Genomic DNA, 19,840 nt, shown 5'->3' with positions numbered 1-19,840 from the left:
ACCGATCATGAAGTTTCCTGGCTCGGGTGCCTCTCAGTCTAGGTGCGAGAACGTGTATTTGTGCGATTTCCTATGGAAATCCTGAGCACTTAAGGGCCATGGTTGAGCAGCTTTCTGCTTGCAATGATGGTTGTGTACAGGGAGATGAAACAAATTAAATCTTCAGAATTCTACAGGGTAGCTCAAAATTATTTTTAACAGCCTTTCCTGGATAGATTTCTTCATAAAGTAATTTATGTTGAAAATAAATCCTGTCTCCTCCCACCCCCCTCAAAGAAAAAAGTAATTGCTGGATGTTCTTGGTTTAGTTTAAGGGGAGAGAATGGGAATTTTATCTAATTTTATTCATCATGATTTTGTGAAATTAACAATGAAGTCTCCAAGATTGCCATGCTACTCCAATTCTGGCCTATTGTACATCCCTGATGTTTTTTGCTCTGCTCTTGGTTTGTTGTGCCTTCAGCTGCTTGGGCGCTCAGCTATGGAATTCACTCCCTCTACATGTTGTCCTCCCTACACCTCACTCCTCCTTAAAACCTACGACTTTGGCCAAACATTTGGTCATCTGCACTAATATCTTCTTGCGTGGCTTAGTTTTGTTAACGCTCCTGTTTTAGTATTCGTTCATGGGAAGTGGGCATCACTAGTTAGGCTCATCACCTAATTGCCCTTGAACAGGTGGTAGTGAGCTGCTTATTGAACCATTGGAGCCTATGTGCTGAAGGTACATCCATAGTGCTGTTAGGTAGGAAGTTCCAGGGTTTTGACCCAATGATGACAAAGGAATGGTGATATATTTCCAAGTCAGGGTGACAAGTGACATGGATGGGAGCTTGCAGTTGGTAGTGTTTCTCTGAACTTCCTGCCCTTGTCTTTTGGGTTGTAGAGATCGAGGTTTGAGAGACCCTGTTAAGTTGTTGCAATGCATCTTGCAGATGGTGGCAAGTGTTGGAGTTTAATGGTGATGGATGGGGTGCCAATCAAGTGGGCTGCTTTGTCCAGGAGGGTGTTGAGGTGTTGTAGCTGCACTACCCCAGGCAGATGGTTAGCTGGTTGTGACATTGGAGGTGCTTGTTGCCTAGCAGTTGTCATGCAGTTTTGTTGTCAGTTATCAATAAAAGCCTGAGTGCTGTCCATGTCTTACTGCATGTGGGCATTTCAGTAAATTAAGAGTTGCAAATCAATGTTGTGTAATCTTCAATGTACCCACTTCTGGCCTTTTAATGGAGGAAGATCATTAAAGCAGTTGAAGATGATTGGGCCTGGGACACTACCCTGAGGAACACCTGCAGCAATAACCTGGGGCTAACATGATGGGCCTCCAACAATCATAACCATCTCTCTTTGTGTTCGGTATGACTCCAGCCAGTGGAATGTGTCGCTCTGATTCCCACTGATTTCATTTTTATAAATGCACCTTGATGCTGCACTCAGTAAAATGCTGCCTTGATGTCAAGGGCAGTCACTCTTATCACACCTCTGGAATTTAGCTCCTTTGCCTATTGGACCAATGCTGTAATAATGGTGGTCTTGGTAGAACCCAGATTGAGCATTGCTGCTTGATAACTCTGACACCTTCCACCATTTTACTGATGATTGAGAGTAGACAGATGGGGCAGATGGGCCCGGATTAAAATTTTCCTCCTTCCTTTGGAAAGGGCATACCATACTAGACGGAAAGGGTTGCTAGTTCAGAAGCACAAGTCTTCAACGCCACAGATGGGAGGTTGTTGGAACACACAGCCTTTGCCATATCCAGTGAACCCAGCCATTTCTTAATACAATGTGAAGTGAATCAAATTGGCTGAAGATTGGCATCTGTGATGGGGGTGGTGGGCCTATGGAGGAGGCTGAGATTGATCGTCCGTATGACACTTCCAGCTACAAATGCTTGGAAAATGATTCACCCTTGTCTTTTGCACTCATGTTCAGGGCCTGCCACCATTGAGGGTAGCGATTTGTGTGGAGCCTCATCTTCTCATTAGTTGTTTAATTGTCCGCTACCATTCATGACTAGTCTTGGCAAGACTGCGGAGCTTAGATCTGATCCATGGGTTGTGGGATCGCTTAGTTCTGTCAATAACATGCTGCTGTCACTGACATGCAAGTAATCCTATGATGTACAGGCCGGCATTTCATTTTAGCTATGGGCATGTTCTCTCTATCTCTCATTGAACCTGGATATGCTGGGCCATGAGATTGGAGATTGACCTTGAATGCAGTTCTGCTGCTAATGGCCATAGCACAACATAAATGCCCAGTTTTAAGCTGCTAGATGTGTTCTGGATCCATCCCATTTAGTAGGGTGTGCCACTAAATGGAGGGTACATCACAATGAACTCTTAAAAGTCGTCCTCAATATCATCTGGGGACTGTGCCAAAATTGGAAGAACACTTCCAGAGACAATAGCCTGACAGTCTTACAAATGTAATCATATATTTTGGTCAATGTCCCAGACTCCTCCAACAGCATCCCTGGGTACTTCCTGCACCACTGCCACAATAGAGCTGATGACACAATAGCATACATTCAGGGGAGTGGCCCTGGGAGTCCTCAACACTTTAGCCCAGGCTCCATGAAGTCTCATGACTTAGGTCAAATATGTTGGCAAGAAACCCTTAAGATAGCTTATTGCACCCCTTCAGCTGCTGAATCATTGCTGCTCCATGTTGGAAGAAGCACTAAACATCGCAAGGCACAGAAGGGCTCAGGTGGGCCTTTGATGGAGGGTGCCCTTGATGTGAAGGCAGGGCCTCATCTCCAAAAGGACACTGCAGTGGTCAGTCCTATCAGTACTGTCAAGAACATGGTAGGTAGATTAGTGATGATGAGGTCAAGTACATTTTTCCCTCCTGTTAGTTCTCTCATCACCTGCCATAGGCCCAGTGTGGCAGCTGTGTCGCCCAGGACTTGGCCAGTTCAATCAGTAGGGGTCCTACTGAACCATTCTTGGTGATGAACATTTAAGACCTCACCTGATCCATTCTGTGCCTTGCTATGTTTCGTGCTTCTTCCAACATGGAGCAGCACTGATGCAGCAGCTGAGGGAGGGCAATAAGTTATAATCAACTTGAGGGTTTCTTGCCCACATATTTGACCTAAGTCATGAGACTTCATTGAGCCTTGACTAAAACGTTGAGGATTCCCAGGGCCACTCCCACTGACTGTATGCTACTGTGTCATCAGCTCTATTGTGGCAGTGGTGCAAGAAGTACCCAGGGATGCTGATGGAGGAGTCTGGGGCATTGACCAAAAAATATGATTACATTTGTAAGACTGTCAGGCTGTTGTTTCACTTGTCTCTGGAAGTGTTCTTCCAATTTTGGCACAGCTCCCAGATGATATTGAGGATGACTTTTCAGGGTTCATTGTGATGCATTTTAGCCATGTCTGGGATTTGGGTTGATGCCGGGGGTGATCTAATATTATTCTCCCTTTTTTTGAGGTAGGTTTGATACAACTGAATGGCTTGTTCAGCCATTTCTGAGTGGGGTTAAGAGTCGACCACATTGCTGTGAGTCTGGAATTATTTGTAGGTCAGACCGGCAGATTCCCTTCCTTAAATGACATCAGTGAACCACATGGATTTAGAACAATAGCTATTACTGATAGCTTTTTATTCAAGACTTTATTTGATTAGCTGAATTTAAATTCCCATATGCCGTGATGGGATCTTGTCTCTGGACCATTAGTCCAGTGACACAACAACTATTCTTCCATACACATAAAACTTCTTTCAAGTGCCTTTGGATCTTTTACTATGTTAAAGGTGCTATATAAATGCAAGTTTTTTGAAGTCCAAACCACAATTTTTGGGGAAAGGCTATTTTGCTCAACAAGTCAGTTTATTTTCTTCAGATCAACCCTACTTAACTAACTTCTCACCATATTCCTCAATCCTTTCTCATTCCAGGAAAGCAGCCATTTAAGAAACTTCTGTTTTGGTCCAGTGATCCCACACTTCATTCTTATAAACATGAATTGCATCTGCTCTCACATTTGAAGATCCAAATTTTTTTGAAAATTTGGTTGTATTCTCCCTCTGTTTTCTGTTTTGGTGTAACCACCATGCTATACTCTGTCATTGTATTTGCTTTGAAAACAAAAGTTCCAAAGAGCAATCACAGAGCTGCTCTGCTTAATCCTTCTTTTCCAATCTGAGCAGTTTTCATTTTTAGTGACCTTTTATTTTGTGTTCATAATCCTGTTTTACGTGTCTGCGTCATTATTTCATCTTAGATTCTATGAATCCTAACCTTGGCCTTTATTATTTGTGAAGCCCCCTTCCCAATTGAAAATGTTCCTTATTGTTATGATCCTTTGCTATTTAATGGGGGGTGCAAGTTTACAGAATATGCCTTTTGTAGAAAAAAGTGGTGAATTCGTGGCATTTTAATTCCAAAACTCTGGCATAAATCTTTCACCCTTGTAGCAAAATTGGCTTTTTGGTGCATCATTGGACCTGATTTTATTTATTTATTTATATATATTCATATTCTTTTAATCTAATATAATTTGTTTTGCTTGGCCGGCAATGTTTTGAGTTGGGTGTCAATGTTTTCACTTTTGATTGTACATAAATGCACTGTTTGGAGAATTCATCTCCAAATGGGTAATGTAACATCAAACATGGTGATAGTTCATTGGGTGTCATTTGATATGAACTATGCAGGAGGCGACAATAAAACGTTTTTTTGTTTTAAATGTACTTAGGCTCTCCTGCTCTGCCGAACAACATGATGTATTTTGGAAGTTCCCAGGATGACATTGATGAAGTAGAAGAGGATGATGAGTGTGAAGATGTCAAAACACTTACAAACAATGCTTCATCTTCATGCCATTCAACACCTAGGAAAGGAAAACCACAGGGTAAACAAGTCCTCAATGGTCATGGTAGGTTCATTTATAACTATTGAAACTAATAACTGCAGGCTAACTTTGATAGAAGGTTGACTGCCAATGTAATATGCAGTTAATGGAACCTTCAAAGGCATGTCTTCAAACTTAGATTTAATTCACAAAGGGTAACTCTCCCCACCCACCAAAAGAAGCTGATGTGCATTAATGTGAAAAGCTGCAATTGTAAGTGCCAGTTCATTTTTACAGAGCTAGGCAATATAGAGTATGTTTGTACTGTCTAAATATCTGGTTGAGGTAGATTGAGGTAGAGCATGCTTGTTCCTAGATAGCCAGTCACAGTGTTTAACTTAGAGTACTGAATTAGGAATTAGTATAGGTTTAGTAGTGATTCAACCATGATAATTCAGTCATTTAATTTGATTTCTGTTTCATTTTATTCTGTCCTTGATCACCCTTCTCTCTCTGCCTTGGCCTCCAACATAAATAAGTGCCACTTTTCATCTTTTTGGGCAAGAGGGAAGAGACCATGGAATACTCTCTGTTGAAGAAAGTTTTTGAACCACAGGATCTTCCATGGTCAATCTGTCTTACATTATTTGGCAGTGTATATGCAACACTCCTGCAAATAAATGTTTTTAGCAAGGCAATTGCATTGTTTATATGTTTCCTTAATGTACCAAGCTCTAACTTGTTCTGAATTGGTCAAGATTTTTAACTTTCTTTAAATAGCAGCTATTTAGTCCTCCTCCATATAGGCACATAGGAACAGGAGTAGGCCATTCAGCCCATCGAGCCTGCTTCGTCATTCAATTAGATCATGGCTGATCATCTACCTCCACTTTCCCGTGCTAACTCCATATCGCTTGATGTCATGAGCCCCAGAAATCTATTGATTTCTGTTTTGAACATGTTCAGTGATTGAGCTTCTACAGCCCTCTGGGGTAGAGAATTCAAAAGATTCACCACCCTCTGAGTGAAGAAGTTCCTCCTCATCTCAGTCTTAAATGGCCTGCCCCTTATTCTGAGATTATGTCCCCTCGCTTTAGACTTACCACCAGGGCAAAATCTTATCTACGTTTACCCTGTCATGCCCTGTAAGAATTTTGTAAATTTCAATGAAGTCACCCATCATTCTTCGAAACTCTAGGGAACACAGACCTAGTCTCCCTAATTTCTCCTCGTAAGACAATCTCTCTCTTTATCACATTCTCTCTCTTTCTGTCTCTTCTCGCTCTGCTTTCTCTCTCTGTGCACTTGCCCTGGTGCTTTTAATGAACTAGGGAACTGCATAGTATTCCCCCTCCTGTGCTTAATTTGTAACTGATCAAGAACAGAAATTCAATGTTTAAAGAAAGTACTCTTTGAATACAGTAGGTCATTGATATAATGTACTGTTTGAGATCTGGCCAAATACTTTTTAACCAATGAGGTATTGCTATAGTGTGACTTGGCTGACAGCTAAATGTGTTGGGAGATTGCATTACTGTGTGTTGCAGCATAGGAAACTCTTCACACACTGCACCAATGAAGGATCATCCATCATCTTCACAAATGTACAAAGGTATTGGCGTGTAACACTTTTGTGTATACAAATAATTTCTACATTTTGCAGTACTTTTTAGGAGAATAGAATAGTAAAAGGAAGGTGACTTATGGATAGCTCCTACCGTAGTCTATATTTGCAGAATTGTGAGCAGTTTTAGCAGTCGAGAGCAATAGTGCTTTGTGTGGTCCAACCAGATCTGGTGGTGAAAGGCTAAACCAGTTGCCCAGCATATTAGAAACATTGAAACTAGGAGCAGGAGTAGGCATTCGGCCCTTCGAGCCTGCCAAGCCATTCATTATGGTCATGGCTGATCATCCAACTCAATAGCCTGCTCCCACTTTCTCCCCATACCCTTTGATCCCTTTGGCCCCAAGAGCTATATCTAACTCCTTGAAAATATACAATGTTTTGGTCTCAACTATTTTCTGTGGTAACGAATTCCACAGGCTCACCACTCTCTGGGTGAAGAAATTTCTCCTCATCTCACCTACCCCATGTTCTTAGACTGTGACCCCTGGTTCTGGACTCCCCCACCATCGGGAACATCCTTTCTACATCTCCCTGTCTAGTCCTGTTAAAATTTTATAGCTTTCTATGAGATCCGCCCCCCCCCCCTCATTCTTCTGAGCTCCAGTGAATATAATCCTAACCGACTCAATCACTCCTCATATGTCAGTCCCACCATCCCAGGAATCAGTCAGGTAAACATTCGCTGCACTCCCTCTAAAGCAAGTACATCCTTCCTCAGGTAAAGAGACCAAAACTGCGCACAATATTCCAAGTGTGGTCTCACCAAGGCCCTGTACAATACTCTTTCAAGCCTGCATCCCTTAGACTTAAGGGAGTAGAGATGGGAGCTATACTGGGGCAGCAACCGGGGTAAGAAACTAATGGCTTCAACAGGGTCTAAGGCATCAAAGGTAGCCATGAGGGTGGAGGAGCTGCCGAAATAGTGTGGATGGAAAGCCAAAAGCTAGACAGTTGAGATTTTGAAAGTGTAGTTGTAGGTGAAGTGAGGGAGAGGTGTTTTCAGGCAATGGAAGGTGGTAGGTCTGGGATGTAGAAGGGGAATCTGGGAGGAGAGTGATACAAGGAAATGATCAGAGACGGGCCCTATCTGTGATCAATACGAGGGGAGTAGTGAGAGCACACGAAATGGTAAGATCAGTGGGATAGCTGTGAATATGTGTTGGGGAGGTTACATGGAGGGAGTTACAGTAATGAAAGAAAACAGTGGGGAGTTTGAAGGTGATGAGGGTGGTAAAGATGTTGCAGTGTTGTTGAGCTGGAAACAGCATCAGTGATGTCATGGAGGGCCAGTGATGAAATAGTTCAGTATTTGAAAGGGTGTTGGAAGAGAGTTGGATTACCATGCTGATAGAATGGTGGGAGACTGGCAGGGCAACAGTGATGTGAAGGGAAGCAAGGAAGTAGTGAGAGAGGACCTTTTATTAATTGTAGCAATCTCATGCGTGGCAAGATCTTGCAGCATAATTGGGATGAAGTGCTGGATCTGGGTGGGGGAGTTGATATGAAGAGTGAGAACTGTAATGCAGGGAAATAAGGTCACTTAAGTGAAGTGTGAATGAGAATGTGGACAGGAATACAGTAAGCTTTAGTCCATGGTTTGGGGCATGTATTAACAATGCATTGTAAGTGACCTCCAATGCTGTTGCCTGTTAAAAGGGACAATGCTGGAATGGAAAATGTTTCTGTGCTTTGCATCTGCATCAACAGAGAGGCTACACTGACAATGTAATTAAACCTTCGTCTCAGAAGGAACTGTTGCTGGCATTACTGACATTTTCATTTTGGATGCTTAGTCAATGAAACCCAGAAGAAGATTGACAATTTAGGAGGAATGTGTGCACCAACAAGTGGCATCAAATTTGGTTCTCTTTTTGATCCAGTGATGAGAGAGAAGTCAAGATCCACTTGTGTCTTCATTGAAGTTGATCAACGACATGTCTGCGTGTGCTAGACAACAACCATCTCTGACTAATGAGAACCTAACTACCTCCCTTTGGCATTAAATAGTATTATCATTAAGTTAGACCAGGATGAGTGAAGCAGTATGGAGTGCGTTGGTTCTGCTGCCCCAAGTGTACCTGCCAATTTCTATATGAGTTTTGGTCTCAAATTGACCTTGGCTCCAGTGTTCTGGAAGTGTTGCCAGTAGGTCAATGTTCAGTCAAGAGAGATGCCAAGATATTTTGGTGTTAGGTTGTGGGTGAGTTTGGTTGCGGGTCGGCCACAGAGCTGAACATAAAGTTCTTTCCTGGTCTTTGAGCTGTTCAGTGAAAGGCTGAAATGACAGCCTTGATAGTGTTTTGTTGAAGTCTCCATTTTCTGAAGTAGGCTTCTGGAAACATAGACCCTCAATAGCAGAGTACTACTCAAACTCAGAAGCGAGCACACAAACAGTAGATATCCACCTCCAGGAAGTCTTCAGGATTATTTATGGTACATTGAGACCAACGCAGCTCGAGTGGCTTTGTTAGCACACACTGAACCACTTGATGTCCGAAGGGAAAACATCCTCCTCAAAGTAAACCTTGGCTGACAGCTAATGCAGCAGTCCCATTGACACAAGACCTCAAAAAAAAATTCACGCACTTGTTTGAAATCCCGCAGTCCCTACTGGAAAGCACTCCGCACCCCATGAACTGATAACGGACCTGCCCTTTGAAGCAACACCTGGTTTCCTGCAAATATCACCAACCACAACAATGGAAACTGACCTGAGGGGTGAAGTCCCAGGTTTCAACCTTCCACAGAAAATTTGGACAACCCTCAACCGCTTGAGGACGGACCAGGGAAGATGTGATCATCTGCTCCAGAAGTGGAACATAAGGAGCAGCTCAAATTGTGACTGAGGCCATCCAAGTCAGACCATTGCCATAATCTGAATTTCTACTCTGAGCGATGGTGGCATCATAACCATTCATATTGCATCAGCTGAAGCTGCTGAATGGATAGTTAACCTCAACATCAAACAATAACTGCTTCTCTAACCATATGAATCAAAACACGTCATCAGGTTCCCCACCATCAACATCCTGGGTGGGGGGTTGGTGTCACCATTGACCAGAAATTTGTCTGGAGCAGCCACATAAATACTGTGGCTACAAAAGCAGATCAAGCTGGGTATTCTACGGTGAGTGATTTGCCTCCTGACTTACCCAAGATCTTCCTACCCACCATGTAAAACATAAGTTAGAAGTGGAATGACATGCCCTCCTTTTGCCTGGATGCATTCAGCAGCAACAACTCTTAAACTCAGCACAATAAAGACAAAACATTGGCTTTTCAGCTGTTAACCTAAACATCCGTCCTGTTTACACTAGTCACAGTATGGTAGTGATATACTATAGACAGAATGTACTTCAGCATTTCCCCCACCCATGACCTTCATCCATCTAGAAGGAAAAGAAAAGCAGGCAAATGGTAATACCAAGACCTCCAAGTCACACATCATCCCAACATGGGCATGTATCATTTCACTGTCACTGGATCAAAATCCTGGAACTCCCTACTTTACCTTCACTATGCTGTCTACAGTTAAGTGGAGGGTCCAGCAATTTCTCAAAGCCAGGTTGGGAAATAAATGGCATTCTTGCCAATAATACCCATGTTGCAAGAACAGTTTATTTTTAAAAATGGCTTTTTTGTTTTGCCTGTTCAACTTCACATCTATTGCTGGGGGAGAGGTGAGGAGTTGGATTGATTTGGCTCCTAGTGATGAAAGGATTCTGTTTAGAAATGGGATAAAACACAGGATGCTGTCATTAAGCAGTAAATGTAACAAGTGCTGACACTGTCCCTGTGCTAATACACACTTGTGCTATTTTTCTCTCTGATCACGTTTTTGAGTTGTTCATTTTGAGCTTTAGTTTGATTCTGAAAATGCAAAACAACTTTGTAATGAATACTTTTGTTTCTCCAATAAAACCAAAGGCTTCGAAAGGAGCAATTAGCTGATCACATAGAGTCTGTGGCATTTACTGTCTGAATATATTGTACCAAAAGGAGGCTGACTTTCTAATGCAAACTCTTTGCAGCTCAGGCAGACATTAGAGAGGTAGCAATTTCTATTAATTGCCTGTGACTCAGTGGGGAAATGTCATGACAGCATGGTACCAACCCACCAGGCAGATTTTAGGTTTAGTTGCTAGTCTGTGTGCTGTCAGCTGAACTTAACTGGAGAGCTAGAACAGACTGTCGGGCATCAGATGACCATATAATTGCCAAGAAAATGAATGTGGCCACCTTAATGTGGTTCTACCTCCCAAAAATAAAACTGCAGTTCAGCTACAAAATAGTCAATGAATAAAATTGTAACTCTGAATGGCACTGTGTACATTGGAAAGCTATCCCTCAGTTAAAGTGAATTGTAGCTTCTGTTTCACCTCTGCTAAGCTTATCAGTCAGCTATGCTGGGCTGGGTAGGAAACCTATAGCAGCCAGGCAATTCTGGGGTGAGGGAAGTAAAGTGGGGGAAATTATAGGGAGGAGTGTAACAAGTTGGATAAGGAGGCTTCATTGCAGACTGAACAGCTATTTCCACTTATGCGCTTCTCTGTGGGCAGAAAGGACAGCGTTGAAGGGAACAGTGAAGGGCAGGACCCTAGTTGGCTGTGCAAAGAATGTTTTATTACCCAATACTAGTTTCCCCAAGCTCCTGAGAGTTGTTCCATCTCGCACATTATTCAAGACCACTTCTGCCTCTGGTTGGTAGTCAGTAATGCAGCACCATCTATTTATAAGTCATACTGTGGGTGACCAGAAGGGCTAGGAGAAACTTGAGACTGGGGAAAGGTTTACCACATTTAGTAGTAGCTGAGGTGAGACTGTTGCATGTTTTAAAGGAAAGTTGGAAAGATAGTTGAAGCAGAGGAAAGTACAGGCCTGTGAGGAGAATTTTCAGCAGGGGAAATTGTTTTGAATTCATGTCCGTAATGGGCTTTTTATGATAACGTATTTCATTCCGTGGCTACTAAAACTAGCATTGCCAGTGGATATTTGAGCTGGAGATACTGGATGACCCAGAGGGGACAAAAATGAAGTAACCTCGAACAAAAACACTTCAGTATGTGGGGTCAATCATACATCAGCTGTATCATGAAGGAGGGAAATGCTTTTTGTCTGAAGGCAACTGAAAATAGCATTGCACACTTGTCACTATTAGTTTTTGTCTTTTCTAAAAAGAAGAACTTGCACATCATTATTATTTGAACTTGGCCAAACTCAAAGGTTAGTTATACCTGTGGTGTGCATCAATGGTTTTCATAGAATGAACCACCCTTTCAGGCATATGTTTTTTCTCATGTCACCTTTGCTTTTTTGTCAATTTATTTTAAACCTGTGTACTCTGGTTATCTACCCTTCTGCCATTGGAAACAGTTTCTCCCTATTTATTCTAGGGAGTTCCAGGATTTTGACCCAGCGACAGTGAAGGAATGGCAATATTTTTCTGCTGCCCTTGCCCTTATAGATGGTAGTGGTCGTGGGTTTGGAAGGTGCTGTTGAAGAAGCCTTGGTGAATTCCTGCAGCGCTTCTTGTAGATGGTACACATGCTGCCACTGTGTGTTGGTGGTGGAGGGAGTAAAAATTTGTGGATGTGGTGCCAGTCAAGCGGATTGCTTTGTCCTGGATGGTGTCAAACTTCTTGTGTTGTGGGAGCTGCTCATCCAGGCAAGTGGGGTGTATTCCATCACATTCCTGACTTGTGCCTTATAGATGGTGGACAGGCTTTGGGGAGCCAGGACGTGAGTTACTCATCGCGCGATTCCTAGCCTCTGACCTGCTCTTGTAGCCACAGTATTAAATGGCTGGTCCACTTCAGTTTCTGGTCAATGGCAACCCCCAAGATGTTGATAGTGGGGGATTCAGTGATGGTAATGCCATTGACCATTAAGGGGCAATGGTTGATTCTCTCTTGTTGGAGATGGCCATTGCCTGATACTTTATGGCATGAATGTTAATTGCCACTTGTCAGCCCAAGCCTGGACATTGTCCCGGTCTTGCTGCATTTGGACGTGGACTGCTTCAGTATGTGAGGAGTCGCGAATGGTGCTGAACATCATGCAATCATCAGTGAACTTTCCTACTTCTGACCTTTATGATGGAAGGAAGGTCATTGATGAAGCAGCTGAAGGTGGTTGCGCTGAGGACACTGCCTTGAGGAACTCTTGCAGGATATGGAGATATGCCACCTCCATATCCTTCAATTCCTTTGGTAAACAAAACACTATCCACCAGTTCCTTGAATATACTCAACAACTGAGCATACACAGCTGCCTGAGGTAGAGAATTCCAATGCCCTTTGAGTGAAGAAATTTCTCCTTATCTCCGTCCTAAATGGCTGACCTCTTATTCTGAGACTGACCATATGTTCTAGATTCCTCAGCCAGGGGAAACTTTTTCTTAGTATCTATCTTGCAGAGCCCCTTAAAAAAATGTTGTGTGTTTAATTTAGATCACCTCTCATTCTTCTCAACTCCAGGGAACATAGGCCTAGTTTACTCAATCTCTCCTAGGGCAATTACTGCAGGAACCAATCTAGTGAACCTTTGTTACACTCCCTCTTGCAGAAGTATGCCCTCCCTGTTGTAAAGAGACCAAAACTGCGCACACTACTCTAGGTATGGCATTACCTGTTTATCTGTTACCTGTTTATCTGTTTACCTGTTTACCCTGCTTATCTGTTGTAAGACTTCTATACTCTTGTAGCCCAATCCATACCATTTGCTTTTCTAATTGCTTACGTAACTGCATGTAACTTCTGTGGCTCACGTACAAAGACACCCAAGTCCCTCTGAATGCAAACATTTCCCAGTCTCACCATTCAAAAGATATTCTGCTTTTTTCTACCAAAGTGGACAACTTCACACTTCACCAACTGTATGCCATCTGCCATATTCTTACCCAGTCAGTCAACCTGTCCATATTCCTCAGCAGCTTCTTTGCATCCACCTCGCTGCTTACTTTCCCACTTTGTATCATCAGCAAATTTAGATATGTCACTCTGTCACCTCATTGAAGTCATTAATATAGATGGTAAATAGCTGAGCCCTAAGTACTGACCCTTGCGGTACCCCACTAGTTACAGCCTGCCAACCTGAAAATATTCCATTTATTCCTACTCTGTTTTCTGTATATTAACCAATCCACAATCCATGCCAATATATTACTGCCAATCCCTTGAGTCCTAAGTTTGTGTACTCATGTGCCACCTGTCAAATGCTTTTTGAAAATCAAAGTACTCTGCATCCATGGTTTCCCACTTAAAATTTTTTGTGCATATAACTAGTAAGATTGATAACAGATTTGTCAAGCATAATTTCCCTTTCATAAGTCCATGTTGACACTGTCCAATCGTGTTATAATTTCCTGAGTGCCCTGTTACTGTGTCTCTAATAACAGATTCTAGCATTTTGTCTGTTATTGATAAGCTAGCTAGCGTATAATCCTCCATTTTCATTCCCCCTTTCTTAAATAATGGTATTGTGTTCACTGCCTGCCAATTCTTTGGAACTGTTCTAGAGTATAAGGAATTCTAGAAGATCAAAACGAATGCATCCATTATCTCTGCAGCTACCTCTTTTTATAACTGTAGAATGTGGGTTGTCAGGCCCAGAGGATTTGTTACCACCTAGTCCCATTAATTTTTCCAGTGCTATTTCTTTTGTTATGATATCTGTAGTGTCAGATAACTTCAAAAAGATATTTGAACTTCCAGTGACTGACTGAAAGGACCACCTGACAAGATTTCAAATTTTAAAACTTTTACTAATGAATTCAAAGCAACGTTGACTAGGCAGCTTATACTTTAAACTATAAGATAGAACTTCCCCTTTTACTTTTAAAACAACTGAAAATCCCATGCTATCGTTATACATTATGTCACACTCACCACAGAATTACAGTCCTATAGAATTGAAGTTCATAGCCACACCCAGCTTCCAATGAGTTCACCTTTTCTTGTTTTGCCAAATTGTAACTTTTATTGACCGTCTCCAGGCACTTCCCTCATTTCGGAGAGTTTCCAAATCCACTACCACCAGTAAAGCCTGCTCTGATGATGATTCTTCCCTCTGGCCATGCCAGGATAAATCTCCCTGATTTCTTAGATGGCTGTGGGATGTATCTCTTCGACCATTCTCTGCTGACTGCACCAACAGCAGCCCTTTCCCCCTCTCTCTTTTTCATCTTTGGAATTCTAATTCAGGTTGCTTTATTTACAGCTGAATCCTGTTTAACTTAATCTGTGTTTTATCTGGATTAGTCGTCTTCCTCAGGGTTCAGATGTTGAGTCAACATCTCAACAATTTCTGCTTTCTTAGCACCTCCTCGTAAATCTATTTCCAACTTTTCTTTGTTAACCTTAGTTAGCAAACTAATCTTTGTTAACTGTTGCAAGGCACTCAAAGTCAGATCTCTGTCAAGGAGCGCTTCAGCAATGGACATAGTCATTTTAACTTTTCAATGAATATAGCATGACTCTTAAATGCTCTCTGAAATGGCCTAACAAGCCACTCAGTTGTATCAAACTGCTACAAAGCCTTAAAGAAGGAGTGAAACCGGACAGACCTAAGCACTGGAAACAACAATGATCTATGAGCCTCATGGCATCAGATTAACCATGGGCAAGAAAACCTGCTGCTGATTTACCATGTACCACCCTCCGACAGCTGATGAATCAGTGCTCCTCCATGTTGAATACCACAGTGGAAGCAGAATATACTCTGGATAGGGGATTTAAATGCCCATCGCCAAGAATGGCTTGGTAGCACCACTACTGGCCAAGTCCTAAAGGACATAGTTGCTAGACTGGGTCTGTGGCAGGTGGTGAAGGGAACCAACTTGACCTCATCCTCACCAACCTGCCTGCTACAGATGCATCTGTCCATGACAGTTATGGTAGGAGTGACCACTGCACAGTCATTGTGGAGATGAGGTCCCACCTTTACATTGAGGATATCCTCCGTTGTGTTGTCTAGCACTACCACCGTGCTAAATGGGATAAATTTCGAACAGACCTAGCAAGCCAAAACAGGGCATCCATGAGGCACTGTAGGCCATCAGCAGCATCAGAATTGTACTGAACCACAATCTGTAATCTTATGGCCCAGCATATCCTCCACTCTACCATTACCATCAAGCTGCGAGATCAGCCCTGGTTCAATGAAGAGTGCAGGAGGGCATGCCAGGAGCAGCACCAGGCATACCTAAAAATGTGTCAGTCTGGTGAAGCTATAACACAGGACTACTTGTGTGCGAAACAGCATAAGCAGCAAGTGATAGCATAATCAATAGATCAGTTCTAAGCCCTGTAGTCCTACCACATCCAGTTGTGAATGATGGTGGACAATTAAACAACTCACTAGAGGAGGCAGCTCCACAAATATCCGCATCCTCCATGATGGGGGAACCTAGCACATCAGTGCAAAAGATAAGGCCTGCAACCTTCAGCCAGAAGTGCCAAGTGGATGATCTCTGCCTCCACCGGAGGTCCCCAGCATCACAGATGCCAGTGTTCAGCCATTTTGATTCACTCCATGTGATATCAAGAAATGGCTGAAGGCATTGGCTACTGCAAAGGCTATGGGCCCTGACAATATTCTGGCAAAGTACTAAAGACTTGTGCTCCAGAACTTAACTGTGCCGCTGGCCAAACTGTCCCAGTACAGCTACAACACTGGCATCTACCTGGCTCTGTGGAAAATTGTCCAGGTATGTCCTATACACAAAAAGCAGGACAAATTCAACCCAGCCAATTACTGCCCCATCAGTCTACTCTTGATCACAGTAAAGTAATGGAAGGGGTCATCAACAGTGCTATCGAGCAGCACTTGCTTAGCAATAACCTGCTCACTGACGACCAGTTTAGATTCCACCAGGGCCACTCGGCTCCTGACCTCATTACAGCCTTGGTTCAAACCTGGACAAAAGAGCTGAACTCCAGAGGTGAGGTGAGAGTGACTGCCCTTGATATCATGTTTGCATTTAACTGAGTGTGGCATCAAGGAGCCTTATCAAAACTGGAGTCAATGGGAATCTGGGGGAAAAGTCTCCACTTGGTGGAGTCATATCTAGCGCAAAAGAAGATTGTTATGGTGGTTGGAGGTCAATCATCTCAGTTCCGGGGCATCACTGCACGAGTTCCTCATGGTAGTTGTCCTTGGTCCAACCATATTCAGCTGCTTCATCAATGACCTTCCTTCCATCATAAGGTGGGGATGTTTGCTGCTGATTGTGTAAAGTTCACCATTCACGACTCCTCAGATACTGAAACAGACCATGTCCAAATGCAGCAAGACCTGGACAATATCCAGGCTTGGGCTGAAATGCGGCAAGTAACATTCGCGCCACAGAAGTGCCAGGCAATGACCATCTCCAACAAGAGAGAATCTAACCATCGTCCCCTGATGTTCAATGGCATTACCATCACTGAATCTCCCACTACCAACATCCTGGGGCGGGGGGGGTGGGGTTACCATTGCCTAGAGACTGAACTGGACTAGCCATATAAATACTGTGGCTACAGAGCAGGTCAGAGGCTGCAAATCCTGCAATGAGTAATTCACCTCCTGACTCCCCAAGGTCTGTCCACCATCTACAAGGCACAAATCGGGAGTGTGATGGAATACTCCCCATTTGCCTGGACGAGTGCAGCTCCCACCACACACTCAAGAAGCTTGACACTATCCAGGACACTGCAGCTTGATTGGCACCCCTTCCACAAACACTCACTCCCTCCACCACCAACGCACAGTAGCAGTAGTGTGTACCATCTGCGAGCTGCACTGCAGGAATTTACACAGGCTCATTAGACAGCACCTTCCAAACTATGACTGCTACCATCCAGAAGAACCAGGGCAGCAGATAGATGGGAATACCACTCATCACCCTGACCTGGAAATATATGGCCATTCCTTCACTGTTGTTGGGTCAAAATCCTGGAACTCTCTTCCTAACAGCACTGTGGGTGTACCCACACCACGTGGACTGCAGTGGTTCAAGAAGGCAGCTCACCACCACCTTCTCAAGGGCAACTAAGAATGGGCAATAAATGCTGGCCCAGCCAGCAAAACCCACATCCCGTGAGCGAATAAAAAAAAGATGGTGGATGGTGTGCCTATCAAGCGAGCAGCTTTGTTCTGAATGATGCCAAGCTTTTTGAGTTATGTTGGAGCTGCACTCATTTAGGCAAGTGGATAGTGTTCTATTGCACTTCTGATGGTGAACAGGCTTTGGGGAGTCTGGAGGTGAGTTACTCATTGCAAATTTGCAGCCTTGACCTCTTATAGACACGGTATTTATAGGGTTGATCCCGTTTCTGGCTTATGGTAACTCCCAGGATTTTGCTGGTGGGGTATTCAGTGTTGTTAATATGGTTGAATGTTAAGGGGAGATGGTTAGATTCTCTCTTGTTGAAGTTGGTCATTGCCTCGCCCTTATGTAGTGTGAATTGCCGCTTATCAACCCATGCTTAAATGCCGACGCCTGTATGCTGTCCAGATCTTGCTGCATGTAGACACTGCTTCAGTACCTGAGGAATTGCAGATGGTATTGTACATTTGCAATCATCCAGCAAACAGCTCCCCATTTCAGACCCTATGTTGCGGGGAAAGCCAATGAGGAAACAGCTGAAGGTGGTTGGGCCTTGGAAACTATCCTGAGAAACTCATGCAGCGATCTCCTCGGACAGAGATAATTGGCCTATAACACCCACTACTATCTTGCTTTGTGTTAGGTATGATTTCTAGTGGAGAATTTTCCCCTGATTCCAAATATCCTCCATTTTGCTAGGGCTCCTTGATGCCACACACTCTAGTCGGATGCTGCCTTAATGTTGAGGTCAGTCACTCTTATCTTGCCTCTGGAAATCAGTTCTATTATCCATGTTTGGACCAAGTTTGTAATGAGATCTGATGCTGTGGACCTGACAGAACCCAAATTGAGCTTCAGTGAGCAGGTTCTTGCTGTGTAAGTACCACTTGATAGCACTGCCAATACCACCTTCTGTCGCTTAACTCCTGCTTGAGAGTAGACTGGGTGGTAATTAGCCCGATTAGATTTGCCCGGTTTTGTGGATAGGATATACCTGAACAATTTTCCACATTGCCAGGTAGATGCTGGTGCTGTAGCTGCACTGGAATAACTTGGCTAGCAACACAGCTCGTTCTGGGGCACAAATCTTCAGTACCACAGCCAGGGCATATTAGTGGTTGCTGTATCCAGTGCCTTCAGCTATTTCTTGACATCATATGGAGGAGATCGAATTGAACAAAGACTGGCATATGTGATGCAGGGGCCCTCTGGAGGAGGCCAGGATGCATGATTCACTCTGCATTTCTGCTGAAGGTAGTTGAGAATGTTTCAGCCTTGTTGTTTGCACTAGCATGTTGGACTCTGCCATCATTGAAGATAAGGATGTTTGTGGAGCCTCCGGCTCCTGTTAGTTGCTTAATTGTCCATAACCATTCATGACTGGATGTGGCAGCTTTGATCTGATCTGTTGGTTGTGGGATCATTTAGTTCTGTATATAGCATGCTGCTTCCTCTTGTCTCGCATGTATGTAGTCCTGTGTTGTAGCTTCACTAGGTTGACATCTCATTTTTACCTAAATCTATTATGTGGTTCTTTATCAAATTCCATTTGAAAATCCATGTACACAACAGCCGCACAACTCTCGCCCAACTCCTGTTATTGCATCAAAGAACTCCATTCAAGTTAGTTAAACACCATCTGCTTTTAACATTTATTAACCCGGTGTTTTCCAAGCATCAATTAAGTTTGTCTGGATTATTGTCCAAATCGTCGTTGTGCTGACTGACATTCAAAGGATTTATCCCTTTTTTCTCTGAAAAAGTTTGTAAAACTTTGCAATCCTTTTGTCATCAGCACCACTCGCCAATTGACAATCCATGCAGTGTAGCATGCAATGTTTTGGGGGTGCATCTAAAGCGTAACTGCACAGAAAGGCTTTCGGGTCACCATCTGAACCAAGAACAGTGAAATTTCAACCTATTGCAAAATCCAGCTCTTAAATTCTCTTTTGGCGTTCCTCCTAACATTAAAAGTTGGCAAGCATCTAGGTGCCAGTGAGCAGAACTCTGGATCTTGCAATCAGAAGTGCAACTTGGATCTTTGTCTTTAGATGCTGGTTTAAAACAGGTATCCTTTAACATAATCCCCTTAGTTTCTCTGTTCGCACACAATTGTATTCTGTCCATTATATAGGACTGTACACATAGTCAAATCTAACTTTACCCTGAAACAACATTAGTTTGGCTTTTCCAAAATGCTTAAGAGAGAAAGGAGGAAGAAATTAAATGGATAAAGGAACAGACAGCAAATTATGTTGGAAGAAATAATAGAGGGAAGTGAATGCCTGTTGTAAAAGGTGAGTTTTGAGATGGTGTT

General features: G+C 43.2%; 1 protein-coding gene across 5 annotated transcripts in view; it reads left to right on the top strand.

Annotated features, from left to right (window-relative positions):
- Positions 1-19,840, top strand: part of jarid2b (jumonji, AT rich interactive domain 2b) — a 414,508-nt gene that overhangs the window by 298,256 nt on the left and 96,412 nt on the right. For all 5 annotated transcript variants that reach the window (XM_041183795.1, XM_041183794.1, XM_041183797.1 and 2 more), the window contains one exon: positions 4,715-4,894. In XM_041183795.1, the coding sequence (XP_041039729.1) occupies positions 4,715-4,894 (180 nt within the window). The remainder of the gene's footprint in view (positions 1-4,714; positions 4,895-19,840) is intronic.

This window comes from Carcharodon carcharias, chromosome 3 (assembly GCF_017639515.1).
Source record: "Carcharodon carcharias isolate sCarCar2 chromosome 3, sCarCar2.pri, whole genome shotgun sequence".
In the NCBI taxonomy this organism is placed as follows: domain Eukaryota; kingdom Metazoa; phylum Chordata; class Chondrichthyes; order Lamniformes; family Lamnidae; genus Carcharodon; species Carcharodon carcharias.
Note: the sequence above shows the minus strand (reverse complement) of the source record. Positions and strands in the feature narration are given on the sequence as shown.